Here is a 16,017-nt window from a genome sequence, read left to right on the forward strand (position 1 = left end):
TAAGTGTTCTCTTTAGAAATACCTGTTGCACACAGAATAGCCCTTATACACTCAGAGGAAGAGGGAACGTAATTACGGTTACACACTATGGTCGCATTAGCAGCCTCGCGCACAGCCAAAATGGTTTAAACCTCACTAAGTTGCACAGATTCGGGGTAGCGTGGAGCATGAAGGGCTGTTTGCCTTGGCTCGAGGCTGTGTGTTTGCACTTTCGCAGTCTAAGAGGACTACAGTGGCACCCAGGCCAAGAGCAACAGGCCGACTGAGGCAGAGGGCAGCCTTACTCACTCACTCTGACCGGCGTGTGGCTTGCTCTAAAACGCACTCATTAATCCTACAGGCAACGAGACCAAGAACACCCTCGACTCAGACAGAGAATCAGTCAAATTCACTGTGCACAGGGATTCACACAGCGAGCCAGAAATACGACTCGACTCCGCGGCACATGCAAAACACCTACGAGGCCACTCGTTTACTTACTTTGGCTTTGGTTGGATCTGTCCTCACACACACCACACAAACTTCCATATCACTTACTTTCCTGCTTAGTGGTGTTCAATCAGCGCTGAATGGAGAACTAGGTTTCCTTCGCCTTTCCTGTTTGGACTGAGTTTCAACATACACTCACCGTCCACTTCAAGAAGAACAACTGTACATTTGCTCATTCATGTCGTTATCCAATCAGTCTATCTACCAATTTACCAAATTAAACAAACTAAATGTACCATCGTTTGTTTTTTAGACAATACTAACACTAAAACCGCACAATTTGTTAATGGTGTAATCCAGGGTTTTTTTTTTACTTTTTTCTGTGAGGGACAAATAATTTTCACTTTCTTTAATGGGGGCCTGTTTGGTCTGTGAATGACATAACTACAAGGATTTTTAAATGTATTTATTATGACTGCTGATGCTAAATTAGTTAAGTATTTTGTTCTGCTCCATACAGACAAATGAGCATTATTTCTATAATAATGTAATTTTTTCATTTTCCCTGCTATTGAATTCAAAACATTTACTTACATATGAATATGGTTGGGGGGAAAATCTAACAAAAAAAATAGGCTTTGTTAATAACTAGAGGTTGACTGTTTTTTTACTGAGAATGATGGTTAGGTTGGATCATTCTTGATGATAACGATTAATAACCTGATAAAATAATAAACATAAAATGGATACTGGATAAAAATAAAAAAAATAATAAAAAAAAATAAAAAAACCACTCCATGTTAAATAAAACCGAACTTTATTATTAAAAATAAAAAACTGTACTGAATCATAAGAATTTGCTTAAATATAATTATATTGATGAAATGATATAAAATAAACATAATATAGCGCTCTTCGTGCAGCGCACAGTCTTGCATGTAAGATGGCATCAGTGATTCGCCTCTAGAAGCTGTTTTCCTAAAGACTACCGGAAAAACTATCGGCATGGATTTTTGCAGATGGTTCCAGCTATTAACTATCGGTGCCTCAACCTCTTAATAAACAAGCTAAAGTTTAGTTTGAAAGATAACCTTTATTATCAAATGCAGATAGGATCTGAGTAAAACATGTATTTAAAACTACATTTTGAAAATATGCCTCTGTTACTATGCATTGTTCAGAAGGACGTTCCTAACGTGGGGCAGGCTGAAGTTTGGGGACCCCTGGTGTAATTGGTGCAGTATTTCACCTTTTTATAACGGGAGTGCAGAAACCAGGAACGTCCAAAACTCGAACAAACTAGAATTGCTCGTTCTGACCGCGAATTTCAGAGCTCATTTGTGGTTGCTGGGATACTGTGCGCCATTAGGATGAGATGCATTATCCAAACAATTTTGGACACAATTACACCCATATGTAGTTGTTCTCCAAAGTTCAGATTGTATACTGTAGCATTACAATTCACTTTCAACACACCAACCTGCCAATGCAAATGTAGACAAAGCTAGCTCCATGAAGACATGCTTTGTCAATACTGATGTTGGGGGGAAGAGAGAATTGATTGCCCTGCACATAGATCTGACCTCAACCCCATCGAATATCTTTAGGATATTGGAAACTGGAATGCTGACTGCACCTACCTCAGGCCTCTTCACCTAACATCAGTGCCTGATTAGTGCCGCTCATGCTCTACATTTACAATTATGGAGTTTGGCAGACGTCCTCATCCAGAGAGACTAAAACATGAGCAGTTGTGGGTTAAGGGCCATTGCCTTAACCACTGAGTTACCACCTCCCCAATTGTAGCAGGATGAGAACAAATTCCCACGATGGAAAGTCTTCGCAAAACTATGGGTGGTTTTATAACACCAAAGGGGGAGTTAAATATAAAATGGGACAACCTTTAGTCTTATAATCTATATACATACACCATATATAGATAATACAGACTTCACTTTGTTCAACTTTTTGTATCTGTGGCACATCATTGGTTGATATTTATAAAAAAAATAAGTCATTTGTCTAAACAATGTGTTTAAAATTTTCCACTTGCCAGGTGTATTATTTAAAATAGATCCATTTCCCTGTTTCGTTCAGACGTTTTAGCAAGTATAACTATCAGATATCACGTATTGTAAGCTGGGTATTTATACATAAAATATTTATTTACAGCTATAAAAGTTGAAACTTCAGGTAGGGTGTTTTATTTTTTTTTTTTACACAGTAGTTTGGGGATTTCAGAGTGTCTGGATGAGAACCCAGCAGCAGAAGGTTGTGTCGCTTCCAGAGCGCCATGGCTCTGCAGCTGCTCAGCACAAAGGCCTGATTGAAGGTAGAGCTGCTAGGTGGCCACAGAGCACACTCTGTTTGGCTCTGCTCCTGGCCTGCTAGCTGTTTGAAGCCTAAACTCACAACAGATCGCTATTTAGGCTAATCATACGAGCCACATCTGAGAAACAAGGGAAGCCACAGAGACTGAAAGGAGGAAGGTGGTGGGTAGTGGAGTCACGTGCTTTCACCCAGGAAATAAGATACACGCCGCAGAACACGGCGACAGAAAGGAAGAGACCGACTGTCTGGAACTCACCTATATTGATGGCAGTCTCCTGCTTGTCTCCAGTTAGGATCCAGATCTTAATATCAGCCTTCATCAGCGTCTCAATTGTCTCAGGGACGTGATCCTGCAGCTTGTCCTCAATCGCAGTGGCCCCGAGCAGCTGCAGGTTCTACAAAAAAGATTCAAAACATTACAGCCCGCAATATGAAATCAATTTCCCATTACACTTACAGACACTAGTTTACATTTGCCGAAGTCTGTGGAAAAAAAGAAGTCCTGGTGCAGTCAGGTCTTAGCTTTGATGGCCTGCCAATAACTAAAAAAAAAATTCCGTTTGAATCTCGTTTACAACCGAGGTTTGAATCTGAATCCGACCATAGTCCTTACTAAATCAGACCACTACAAACAGTTCAACGTCTGAATAAAACCAGATGTTTTTCGAATTCCGCTTTCCCCTCCCTCAGTTGTTGGTAGAACATTTCGAAAACCTGTTCTACTAAATCTAAAATAAAATACATAAAGAATGTGAATACTTTCATTTCTCTTATTGCACTTCTACATGGAACAAAGTCTAAAATAAATAAATAAATAAATTACAATAGGAAAATGACTCTTACATGGAAACTACAAGCTGCTCGACTAGTACAATAATATAAGAGCTATTCGTCTACATGTGAGCTGTTTAGAGAATTTATTTTTTCTTTAGACACTGAGACAAAGTGCCAGCTTTTTCTGTCAAACAGAAAAAAAAAAGAAATTCTGCGGTCAATTTGCTTACCGCATATTTCTTTTTAAGTCTTTGGGCCTAAATAAGGGTAATAATAAATATCAGTCAAATCCAACTAAAAATTACATAATTACATCCAGAATTGCACTGGCCAAACCCGCAGGTTTGTTCTATCGTTCTGTGCGGGGGAAAGTAAATTATTTCCAAACGTCTGACCTTCCTTTCGGTTGCACCAAAAATTTCGCTTGGATCGTGCTGCTGCTTTACCACGTATCCACTCACACGTGCTGTAATGTGGCCCACGCAACCAACAATATGAGTGACTCCAGTAAGAGCAATGTTTAAAAAAAATATATAAACATTAAACACATAAAAGCTAAATATAGAGGGAAATTTTTATGTATTTTTCGCATGTTCGGATTAACGGAGTTCTAAAATCTGAGCCTGATCCAAACTCAACAAATAACTCTTAATAACCAAGGGGCCGTGTCCCATCAGGTTCAGAGCGAGACTTCAAGGCTCTCTTTCACTTCGGAATATTTGACTTTCTGTATTTAACATCAGACTCGAACGTTCGTGACAACCGCTTCTTTCCTAGTCATAGCATCACTGAAGGCCTTCCCGTAAAGTGTGGTGCGGTGGGAGTGTGGAGAGGATCGCTTTCTCAGTCTCAAGCAGCAGGAGTGTTTTTCTCTGGTCAGCTGACCCAGCGTACACTCCTGAGCTGAATGAGGATGTGGGATCGGGAAGAGACGCAGAAGTGCCGAGTGCTTCGAAGACTCACAGTCATGCTCTAAACCGCAGACGCCTGACTATAAGCATGCATGAGTATGAGAGAGAGAGAGAGAGAAAGAGAGAGAGAGAGAGAGAGAGAGAGAGAGAGAGAGAGAAAGAGAGAGAGAGAGAGAGAGAGAGAGAGAAAGAGAGACAGGATGTGTGGCTGCTCGAAGTGTTTTTCTCAGGATGCCCCTGGCCTTTTGACTGACCACAATCTTTTTTGAAGCAAGCAGAGTTCTGACTGAATCCTGAAACTGAAACATAAGATCATAAAATTCTATAAATGTTTTGCACTGAGAACAATCTATATCAAGCTTTGACTTCTGTGGTCAAAAATCCCATAGATTATAACTAATCTGTGTGTGACGCGAAGATCAGTAGGTGTGCATGAGAAAAAGAGAAAGTGAGAGAAAAAGTGTGTAAACGTCTGTCTCTTACTGCCCCCTGCTGGGCAGTAGTACATCTTAATTTAGTTAACAGTGCTTCCTTTTTTCCCTCCCCTTAAAAGAATAAGCCTCACTGACCAAAATCTATAAAACATGAACTGTATATTAGCTACATGAGACCTTAGCTGTATCACCAAGCACCTGACATGGTGTATATTTAGCTACACACTAAAGTGTGACTACCAGAGTTGGACGAAGTAAACAAACCGTGTACTTGAGTAAAAGTAAAGATACAGTAGCTTAAATATTACTCCAATAAAAGTGCTTCCTTTAAAATTTCACTTGAGGGAAAGTATAAAAGTATTTGCTTTCAAATGTACTTAAGTATCCAGGTACTATGATTTATTATGGCTATAATATTCCTATTATCATATCATTCCTACTACTAATTACCCCTAGTTTATATCTGAAACTAATTTATTGATTTATCCCAGGCTTCAAAAGTACAACTTGTCTATCATAAAGCATTTTTTATAAAAAAAAAACATAACATAACTTGTATTTAATGTTTTTAATTGATCAATTGATTGATTATTATAAATTATTGATCTTTCGACAACATTGATATTACTGGTTACTATTCATTACTATTACTTTTGTCCAGTATTTGACTCTTGCACTTTTGTCCAGTATTTGACTCTTGCCTCCATATATCATCGTCATCATCATCATCATAAAATGCATAGTTATTTATTCTCCACATTCTAAACATAGTTGTTCACATATCAATACGCTGTTAATGCGTGATCACTTCTGAATTATGCCTCAGACAGCTCGGTTAGATTTAACGCGGCACCGGAAACTATTTTCGCTTTTGCTTATAACTTTGTGAAGATCTTCAGTTTGATCCAGTGCATTATGTAATCTGCAGGTTCTGGAACTGGATATTATTTATGTTCCAGATGCTGAGCATTGATTTCCAAAGGGTCCTTTATCCACTCTAGTGGAACCTGCCTCCACTGCCATACCCTGGTGTGTCTTGGTTCTGTAACGGAGTAGCTGTTCCACTGGAGTTAAATGGATACTGCCCCCTTCCTCAGCATGTAAGAAGTGGATCGCTCGATCGGATCGTCACTAATAAAGAGACCTGCAGAGTTTTGTACGAGATGTGCTTTTGAACCTCTCACATCAAATGTGTATCTACTTTCTGTGTAGTTCTTGTTAGGGTTGCACAATTCTGAGAATTTGCATACTGGAACCTTTTCAGTGGAATGAACTGGAATATTTGTGAATGAACAGGAATTCATTGGAATAAACTGGGAATTTACAAAATTACAGGTGAGTCTATAACTGGGAACTTAACTGTAGTTGAAAAAAATCTTGCAGTATATTCTTTGTTAAAACAACCAGATTTAATTCAATGCCAGTCGAATTTCTACCCTGTGCATTCATCATTCACATGCACACGGCACGCTTACAGCAGGGCTTTTGAGGCCACGCCCCCTCACATGCACTGTGCATTCTTCCATAATATGATGAAGATAATCTCTTGAATCCTGCATGTCAAAAAATGTCCATCTTTGCAATCATTCACGTAAATTACATATTAGCTGAGCTGCACGGCATCGTTTTTTTTAAAAACGCACGACGATGCCAAAAGATAAACTCCCGAGAGAAATAGTTGTGAAAGGAAGGAGGAAGACAGTGAACAATGACTTTCTTGGTCGGCTACTGTTTAGATACAAGCTGTTGTAACGTGTTGAGTCTGGATGAAGGGAGAGCTCACTAACTCCAGTTGCAACAGAAATCATATAAGCACAGACAGGTTTCCAAAACTCATGCTTTTTTATTGTTCTTGGCAACAGCGTTACGGGTTAGTCAAAGAAACTTAGAAATGAGCATCAGAAAATAACAAGGACATATTCCTCGTCTTGAACACATGCAGTAATACGGGAAAAATGCTGTGCCGGTCTTTTCCCCAAAATACCGCTATGCTCCTAAAGGAAGCGCAACATATTTCACCCGTTACACCGTGTGTAACGTGTCTTTCATTGAAGCCTGTGTAAAGTACATTAGTGTAGACGTTAGCGGCTTATAGATAGGTGCGGCTTATTTATGGGTGCTCTTTATAGTCCGGACATTATGGTATTTCCATTTGGGGAAACTTTTACTTTAACACTACATTTCAAAGTCAATGCTGCCTCTTGCACAACTTTTTGAAGAGAACTAAGAAAGAAAAGTGCCTTATACTTGTCACGTGTAGTTTACAGAAAATTCTTCTTTACATATCTTAGTAATGTTAGAAAGCTGGGGTCAAAGCGCAGGTTCAGCCATGACACAAACCCTGGAGCAAGGTTGAGGGCCTTGCTCAAGGGCCCAAGAGTTTTAGCTTGGCAATACCGGGGCTTAAACCCCTGACCTTCCGATCAATAAGCCCGAGCTTTAACCACCAACTTCCTAAGAAACCAGTAAGACTTAAGACAGACTGCATCCGACAGCCAACTAGCGTGTTCGTTCTGTGCTTGCGTTAGAGAACATAACTCTCCCTTACCAGCAGGTGGCAGTAGTCTTTTTACACTAGCTGCGATCATTACTAATGAATTCGTGCAGCTTTTAGTCTGCTAAGACAAGAGCAAGAATGATAAGTGTCTGTGTGTTCCCTCTTTAATCCTTCATTGTTTGCGTTGGTCAGTTCCGTTTGTTTATTTATTTGCTAAGCTGAACAGCCAATCAGAGTTCTCTTTCATCCCGATGAGCTTCACCGCCTATCGACATGTAGAATCAGACGAAACATTTTCTCACTTTTTATTACTTATCTGTTAGATTTCATTAGATGAAGTGGAGGAAAGTCCTGCATTCATTATTTTAGTGGATATGCTGTGAGATCTTGCAGAGCTCCGTAAATCCTACACGATCCAAATTTATTTCTATAACAGAAACCCTTTAGCAGCTTTGATCAGCGATGGAGCAGAGAAACAAGCGTGGAGTGAGTGTGTACTGTCCTGACCTTCTCAATAAGCTCGTAGCTTTCCTCCATTTTTAGGGCTCTGTTCTGTAGAGAGGTGCAGGCGCGATGATGGACCTCCTGCCACTGCTGGTACAAAGACTCGGATATGTCTGCCACGGCAAAGCACAGAGTGCGCAAACCTAAAGAGAGCAAAAAAAACCTGTATATTAATAACACACTGAATTTGTATTACTTGCTCTGTGGCTCGCAAGTGTGTATTACTCATGGCCTGAATGCTCCGATCTGTTTGATTATAAAACTATAAAGAGCAGTTATTTGTTCTGAGTTGTAGGATGTAGTCATCACTGAGTCAATATTGAAATACCAAATGTCTTGCTACTAGTACACCGCAATTTCACACTTAGCCACTAGGGGGCAGAACACACATAGGATAAATGCCAGAAAGAGAAAACATTTAGACTGCAGTGCTGCAAAGCTACACCATTAAAATGGGGGATTCGTGTATATGTGTATGTTCTCACCTTCTGTAGCAAATTGCTCCAGATGTTTTAGTGTAATTTCCTTATATCTGGAATTATCTGCCAAGCGATCATAGATGACTGTGTCCTAAAAAAGAGAAACAATCCATCAAATGTGAGAGAATATCCACAAGAAATTGTGCAGGACTGAATCCAGTCAAAAAGTGGTGTTGAATCTATAACAATCTCAGACGCTAATTTATGAATTTCACAACTCCAAATGAATGTATAAGTATAGAAATGACATTACTTGTAATTCCACACTCCAGTACTCATTATATTTAGCATTTTCCAGTGAGTGTTTTTAATGTTTTAATGATTTATAAATCACACTCTTGGTGTCACCCAAATAAACATGGGTTCCCCTTTTGAGTCTGGTTCCTCTCAAGGTTTCTTCCTCATCCTCATCGAGGATGAATACACAAATATAAACCTTTTTGAATTTTGTTCTATAATTCTAACATTCTGTAAAGCTGCTTTGTGACGATGTTCATTGTGAAAAGCGCTATAGAAATAAACTTAAATTGAATAAGATCAAGTCAAATCTTTCAAGGTAGAAATTTTAGAAAACCTACTTGAGAGAGCTGTTTCTCACTAATCAGATTGTTTTTTAGCCTAATGTTAGAAAAAGCAGCTGATTTGGGAATCTCTGTGCAATGAAGAATTAGTTTGAATCCGTATTGGTGAACAGTGAAACAATAAAAATGATGAAGCATCTGTCACTGAGCAGTAAAGTATTGGGACCCCTGATTTTTTTTTTGCCAAATGTGGTTTTTCCTCAAACTGTTACCACAAAGTTGAAGGCACACAATTGTATAGGATGTCATTGGATGTGGTAGCATTAAATTGTCTCCTCATTTCAACTCGAAGACCCAAACCTTTTTCAGTATGGCAATGTCCCTGTGCACAAAGCCAGCTTCATGGTGATATGCTTTACATGGGTAGGAGTAGAAGATCTTAAATGGCCTGCTGTAGAGCTCTGACCTCAACCCTAGTTGTACTCCTCAACCTATCTCAGTTTACTGATGCCTGTGTGGCTGAATGAGCACAAATCTTCACAAGCACACTCCAAAAGGTTGTGGAACATCTTCTCATAAGAGTGAGAGCAAATGGGGACTAAATGGGGAATCTGGCAGTCAAGTGTCCACAAACATTTGTCTATATAGCGTATATTAATTTACTTAACACTGTAAGAAGAGTTTCTTTTTTTTATTCCTTTTTCAGTATAGTGGAACTAATGTTTTAATGCCAAGTTACTGCTAAAGAAATTTTGAAGCGTAACACAGATCTGGTATGTTCTACCATGTTGAAGCAGTACATCAGCAATAAATCAACCCTGAATCCCTGAATAAATGTACGTGTTCTTTTTTTTTTTTTTGCATCGTACAAAGCAAAGAAAATCTATCTGTCTTCTTGGTTGGCAGTTTTTTTTTACAGCTCTATGCATTAGCACAATCTCCAGCACACACACACACACACACACACACACAGAGACGTCAGGAACCCATTTCTGTTTCAGATCTGCTGTTGTGCTTGAGCTCAAGTCATCATAAGAGACGACGCTCGAAAAAGCACTGGAAGCCGCCGCTGCCACGGTCTTTGGCGTTCGCCAGCACTCTGTTGCTATGGAGACAGACAAGACACTCACGGCTCCTTTACAGTACAGCCGGATCTTTCCAGATGGAGTGCGCATGATGACAGACATCCTCTTCCTTGTACTGTGGAAGAGAATAACAATCAACATCATCATCGTCAAAATGAGATCTGTAGCTGCATGTGAAAAAAAGTGTAAATGGTGATTTATCAATAAAGTGAATGAAAGAATGTGGTGGATTTGAATGATGAAAAGACTGAACATGACGCACCTTGTAAACTCCAGTACGTGCAGTAGCTCATATCTTTCTTCTCGACCAAGCTGAAAGAGAGAGAAAAATAAAAAGAGAGAGAGACATAAATAGCAAGACAGAGACCAAGAGACAGAGAGAGACAGAGAGCAAGGGACACAGAGGGCAAAAGAATAAGAGATACAGTCAGTCAGATAGACACAAAGAGACAAAGAAACAGTGAGCGCGAGAGAGAGAGAGAGAGAGAGAGAGAGAGAGAGAGAGAGAGAGAGAGAGAGAGAGAGAGAGAGAGAGAGAGAGAATCAATGAGAAAAATAGAGAAAGTGACAAACACAAAGAAAGAAAGGCTCATTTATTCACTCTATTTCTCATATTATTTATAAGTATTGTTTTTATTTTACTTTATAAGTGAAACTTACACTTTTCTCCCACACTGGAACTTCCTATTTGTCACCATTTTTATTATATTATACATGTTTTTTATGACTGCTTCAGCAATATTGCATGCAAACAAACATGACAATAATGAACTTTAGGATAATTGGAAAAAAAATGTATAAATAAACACAGAAACACAGAGAATGAGAGAGAGAGAGGAAAAAAAAAAGAGAGATAATTTATGCACAATAGGACTAGAACTAACGTGTAAGTGTATGTTCCCAGGTCTTTCTCAGATTATAAATGTACCTGATGTACATGCTTTCAGAAAGACTGCTGGTTGTCTGAATATAACAGCGTTATTCAGCCCCTTCATAAAATTGGATAAATTACTAGGACATTTTGTTATATTAAAAACGATCCTTCTGAAAGCTATCCCCATGGATCTGATGGAGCTTTGTATTGACATCATGATCTAGCATTAATGTGTCATTTCAGAAGCAATACAAGGCACACAGTGTGTCTCTGTCCTGTTAATTCGAATGAACTCAATTAGCACAAATTGTACACGTCCACCCCATTAACATCCATTCACATCGGCTTCAAGCACCTCAGCACGCTGTACTGATTATCCGTCCCGAACAGCTACCACGGCTTATTCCACCCACTGATCTCCCCGAGACCCTAAATGTTAATCAGCAGAAAGCCTCTGCATCTTTTTTGGGTTTGTTGTATGTGGATTGTGTGGAGCATTACCTGGCATACAAGTGCCTGTGAATCAGCTGTTACTATAGCAACAATAATAGATTTATATTAACATTTGCATTTCAGCTGACCAGTTGAGGATTAAGGGCCTTGCTTAAGGGCCCAGAAGTAGCAACTTTGTGGGGCTGAAATTTAAACCTTTGACCTTTCGATCCAGAGTCCAAAGCCATAACCACTAAGCAACAACCTTCCCTGCTTGTACAATACAATGCTGTTCTCATCTGACTGGTGGTGTTATCCTGAGAGGAATTCGCATGAATGCTTCATTATGACAGGTCCTTTAGTTGATACAATAGCTTTAATGAAGTGTATGTGTGAACAGAAAACAGAAACTGGTGTAAAGAGTCAACAATGAGAGAGTTTTAGTCACTTTGGTGATGTGTCTCACCGTACACACTCACCGCATCGATAATGACGCTGTCCGGAGTCCTGGCTGAAAAAATGAAGCCGAGGTTGCGTGCTGCGCGGACCAAAGCTCCTTCATCTGTCGTGTGGAAAAAAGAGGCAGGGGTCAGGAGTTAGGTATTAGACTAGTGAGGAGCTTTAAGAGAGTGTGAATGGAACCCTGGTGCACTTTTGACCAGATTGCTCGGCAGGGTAAACATTGAACAATCAGAAGGTCTGAGTACGGTGGGCTCTTATGGTTCCAAGCAAACTTTGTGTTGCAGGGACAAAGTCAACATTGAGTAAAATGACAAAGCTATGATGCTGTAAACAGAAAGAAAATGATGAATGTTATTTATTGTATACAAGCTAATTGTTTAATTAACTAATCGACTGATCTCTATGCTCTGTTGATTTTTCTTTACTATGCAAAATATTTCTTTGATTAATTAACTCACTCTTCTTTGATTGGTGTAATATCAAAGCAGAACAAATCTAAAAAAATAAAACAAAAGTCACGATTTTGCTCTAAAACCCCTGCAAATAAACATTTTGTACATCTCTTTGACAAAAATAAAAGAAATTAGGCACTTAACCTATGATACATGATACACGTTTCCCTTTTTTTTTTAAATGGTTTTCATACATGAAAAGTGGCTTTTAACTAGAGTTGAATACTTGAGTGAAACACCATTTCGAGCAGGACAATGGTCCGAAACACTAAGCCAGGGCAACTCAGTAGCGGCTACAAACAAAAAGGTTAAATGCTTGACTGTCAACGTTCAGACCTTATCCCCATTGAGAATCTGTATCACCAGTCAACAAGCAATTTCCAAACAACCTGAGGCACATCCGCTAGGAAGAATGGCTGAAAATTAGTCTCGAACAGTGTGCAAAGCTGATAAGCCCTTACCTCAAAATACCACACAAAAAGCTTTCACTGCAGCAAAAATATAGCTCTAGCTCTCATTTGATCCTGAAACTGAGGACAAAACAGTTTGCAGGAAACGCCCCATCCTCATGAAGAATAATTAAACGATTTATACAGAACCTGGGATGTATAACAATTATAAACAATCAAGTACAGCACAAATACTGCATTAAATCTAAAACAGTTGTACATTTAAATGCACTATGATTTAGAATAGCACTCTGCTCTGATCTGGAGCTCAATACTGATGTCTGGAGGAGATGAGGAGAAGTTGGTCTACTCAATCCCAGAGATGAAAGCCACAGGAAATTACAGCAGCATTCAGAAAACAAACTCACAACCCAAGAGACAGGAAATAACTCAGCTCACTCATAGCCTCCGCCAATTTTGATTAAAACAACCAAGTCATAACTGACTGCAGTTCTTCTTCTTGGAACTCTATCCCTGTGTTCAATTATAGTGACTACGTTTCGAAATCGAAGGTAATAGAAGGACAAATAATTCAATGTTTAAAGACACTATTTTGTCTCTGTTTAATGCTGCAAATGTTCATATCACTGGCACCGTGTTTCTCCACTGAGGAAAAGTCTGAATGTATGAACATTTTAGGATATCTCATGTAACTAATGGTAATACCGAACACCGCAGTGCAGTGATTATAAAATACATTGTACTTACTAAAACATGTTAAATTTAGATCAACTGATTTATCGGTTTTGCAGAGTGATTGCAGAACTATCGGCAAAAAATCAATACCGATAGTTTTTCCGGTTTCCCGTCTGTGGTCATTACAACAGCGGCCTCTAAAGGTGAATCACTGATACCATGTGCTGTTTGATTTTACAAGGGAGACTGCACACTGCACGGAGATCTCTATATTTATTGTTTATAATTTTGTAATCATATAATTATATTTGTTAATTAATATATTCAAATTCATTTCATTTAGCACATTTTCAGGATTCAGTACTGTTTAGTTTTTTTGTAAATAAAGTTCAGTACTATTTTAGTACCCTGGTTATCTTTACATTTGTGGTATTTTACAGACGCCCTAATCCAGAGTGACTTACATTTATCCAATTGATACAACTGAGCAGTTTAGGGTTAAGGGTCTTGTTCAGGGGCCCAGCAGTGGCAGTTTGGTGTGACTGGGATTTGACCACACAGCCTTTAGATCCAAAGATCAATGCTTAAACCACTAATCTACCACCCTTCCCATGCGTGTCCTAATTGCTGATACAATTTGAAATAAAAGCTTATTTTATTTATATGATAAAAAGCACAATACGGTGATTTATTGGCTGAAAAATAATCACACCTCAGCTGTTCGAATGCCTTTTAGTGTTGTTATTACCTGGGGAAGCAGCTTGGTAGGTGATCGTGTCCTCGCTGCCTTCAGGGACGGCCGTGTGACAGATTGCCATCATTGTCATAAACTCCATGATTACGGCAGCAGTGGGCTGGAGAAGCAGCACAAACACACACCATGGATATGAAATACACTGCAAATATTGTAAAAACCCATTCACTGGAGTTTACGATGCCTGCTGCTGAGGTTTACAGGAAACTCTGGACGATATCATATCGCCAGGGCCAGGTCAAGTCAGATAGGAGATGTTAACACATGGCTGAGATAAGTGTTTACTCAGACACCAAGACAAACATGTCAAATTAGAACAATGTTATGTATAATGGCCACTAAATGTAATTAGAATCCTTTCATCCTCCGTGTCTTTGTGTTTACTCTGTGATGCAAAATTGTGTGAGGCACAAAGCAGATGGAGTGAGCGAGTATCAAAGGCAGACAGAAAGTGAGAGAGAAAAAAGAAAGAGAGGGAGAGAGAGAAAGAGAGGGAGAGACACAAAATGCTACCAAAAAAAACAGCTGTCTATAAAGCTGGAATCAAAGTCACAATGAATATAAAGCTCTGTATCAAGGGTTGCCTTGGAAAACAGCTTACAATCAAATAGTGCTTGATGATTGACACTTATGAATTCTGAAACCAAAAAGAAGATAAAGGGGAAAACAATATAATAAGAAACTCTTAGCGAGACTGTGGCCACAGTGGTCATTTTTACGATGCCGAACCGAGCAGGACCAGGACCAGGACCAATAAAAAAATGCTGGGATAACACCATTTTTGTGTACATAAACAATTCCAGTCTTCTATTCGAACACTTAACATTAGCTTTAGTGTTTTGAGAGCACAATCATAGAAGGGTAGAATTTGCAAAGACTGCTTCGAGGTCAGCTCTAACAAAAAAAGGAAAACATCGGGTATGGCTTAGATTTAGGTGACTCGTTTTAAATAAAGCGGTTTATCTATAGACAGGAAAAAAAAACGATTTTAATGCGTTGTTGTGCAATCCTAATGTGCGATAAGTAGTAAAAAAAATAAACAAACAACAAAAAAAAAAGGACATAAGCATTTTCTCTGCAGATCACGCTTCCCCATGCAGCTCTGAAACATGAAGTGAACAGTGGTGGACAGTAACAAAGTAAATGTATGTTTATATTTATTTCAAGTGTATTTAAGCCTTTTCTTTACTTTACTGAAGTATTTAGGGAGATGTTTAACTTCACTACATTTCAAAGTTAAATATCTTACTTTTTATTTATGAGTGGATATATACGTAACTGGTCAGGCACACAGCAAAGCCACCAATCAGGGTAGAGCACGAACTCTGTTTTGAACTAGTTTTGATTGCCACTTGGTGGTATCTACTTATCACAAACATACAGTTCAGATAAGCATCAGTTAAACAGCATGTAGAACATTTTGAGAGAAATAAACGATAAAAGAAACTCCTGACTTGAACTAGCCGTGGCCTCATCTGTAGAAAGTACAGGTAGTTCTCTACTTACGATGGAGATACGGTACGACGACCCCATCGTAAGTCAAAAATATCGTAAGTCGAAGATGCCGCTATCTCTGACAGCCTTTTCTGCTTCATGCTGATTTATAATTTTCATTTTCTGCCCTAAACTGATGGCTTTTCTCTTTTTTTTTTTGACTACCAGCAGGAGACATGCTTGGGTGCTTAAAAGACACGCTTTTATCACTAAAATTACAATTAAAATACACACAGACAATTTTACTCCGTCAACCGCTAGCGAGAGTGGGGCATCTCACAGGGTGAGAGATACGCTCATCCCAGCTGCACGTCCAACATTCATCATCTTAAGATCGAAAGATTTTAAGTCGAACCACCATAACTCTGGGACCATCTGTAGTTGGAAAAAAAGGTTTTGGGCTCATGATCATTTTAATAGACAGCAATGTGTTTGACTTATTAATGCCGGTCTAATAATAGATTGTGCTGAGAGTTGTGATAAAAATGATAATAGGATT

General features: G+C 39.0%; 1 protein-coding gene across 1 annotated transcript in view; it reads right to left on the reverse strand.

Moving 5' to 3' along the window:
* atp8a1 (ATPase phospholipid transporting 8A1) overlaps nucleotides 1–16,017 on the reverse strand; it is a gene marked incomplete at its 5' end in the record, with an annotated part of 147,420 nt that overhangs the window by 49,960 nt on the left and 81,443 nt on the right. The window contains 7 exons of the mRNA XM_083561771.1: nucleotides 3,017–3,155; nucleotides 7,884–8,023; nucleotides 8,366–8,450; nucleotides 10,011–10,080; nucleotides 10,228–10,277; nucleotides 11,751–11,833; nucleotides 14,019–14,124. Of these exons, the coding sequence (XP_083417897.1) occupies nucleotides 3,017–3,155; nucleotides 7,884–8,023; nucleotides 8,366–8,450; nucleotides 10,011–10,080; nucleotides 10,228–10,277; nucleotides 11,751–11,833; nucleotides 14,019–14,124 (673 nt within the window). The remainder of the gene's footprint in view (nucleotides 1–3,016; nucleotides 3,156–7,883; nucleotides 8,024–8,365; nucleotides 8,451–10,010; nucleotides 10,081–10,227; nucleotides 10,278–11,750; nucleotides 11,834–14,018; nucleotides 14,125–16,017) is intronic.

The sequence above is a fragment of the Silurus aristotelis genome (assembly GCF_946808225.1).
Source record: "Silurus aristotelis genome assembly, chromosome: 14".
In the NCBI taxonomy this organism is placed as follows: Eukaryota; Metazoa; Chordata; class Actinopteri; order Siluriformes; family Siluridae; genus Silurus; species Silurus aristotelis.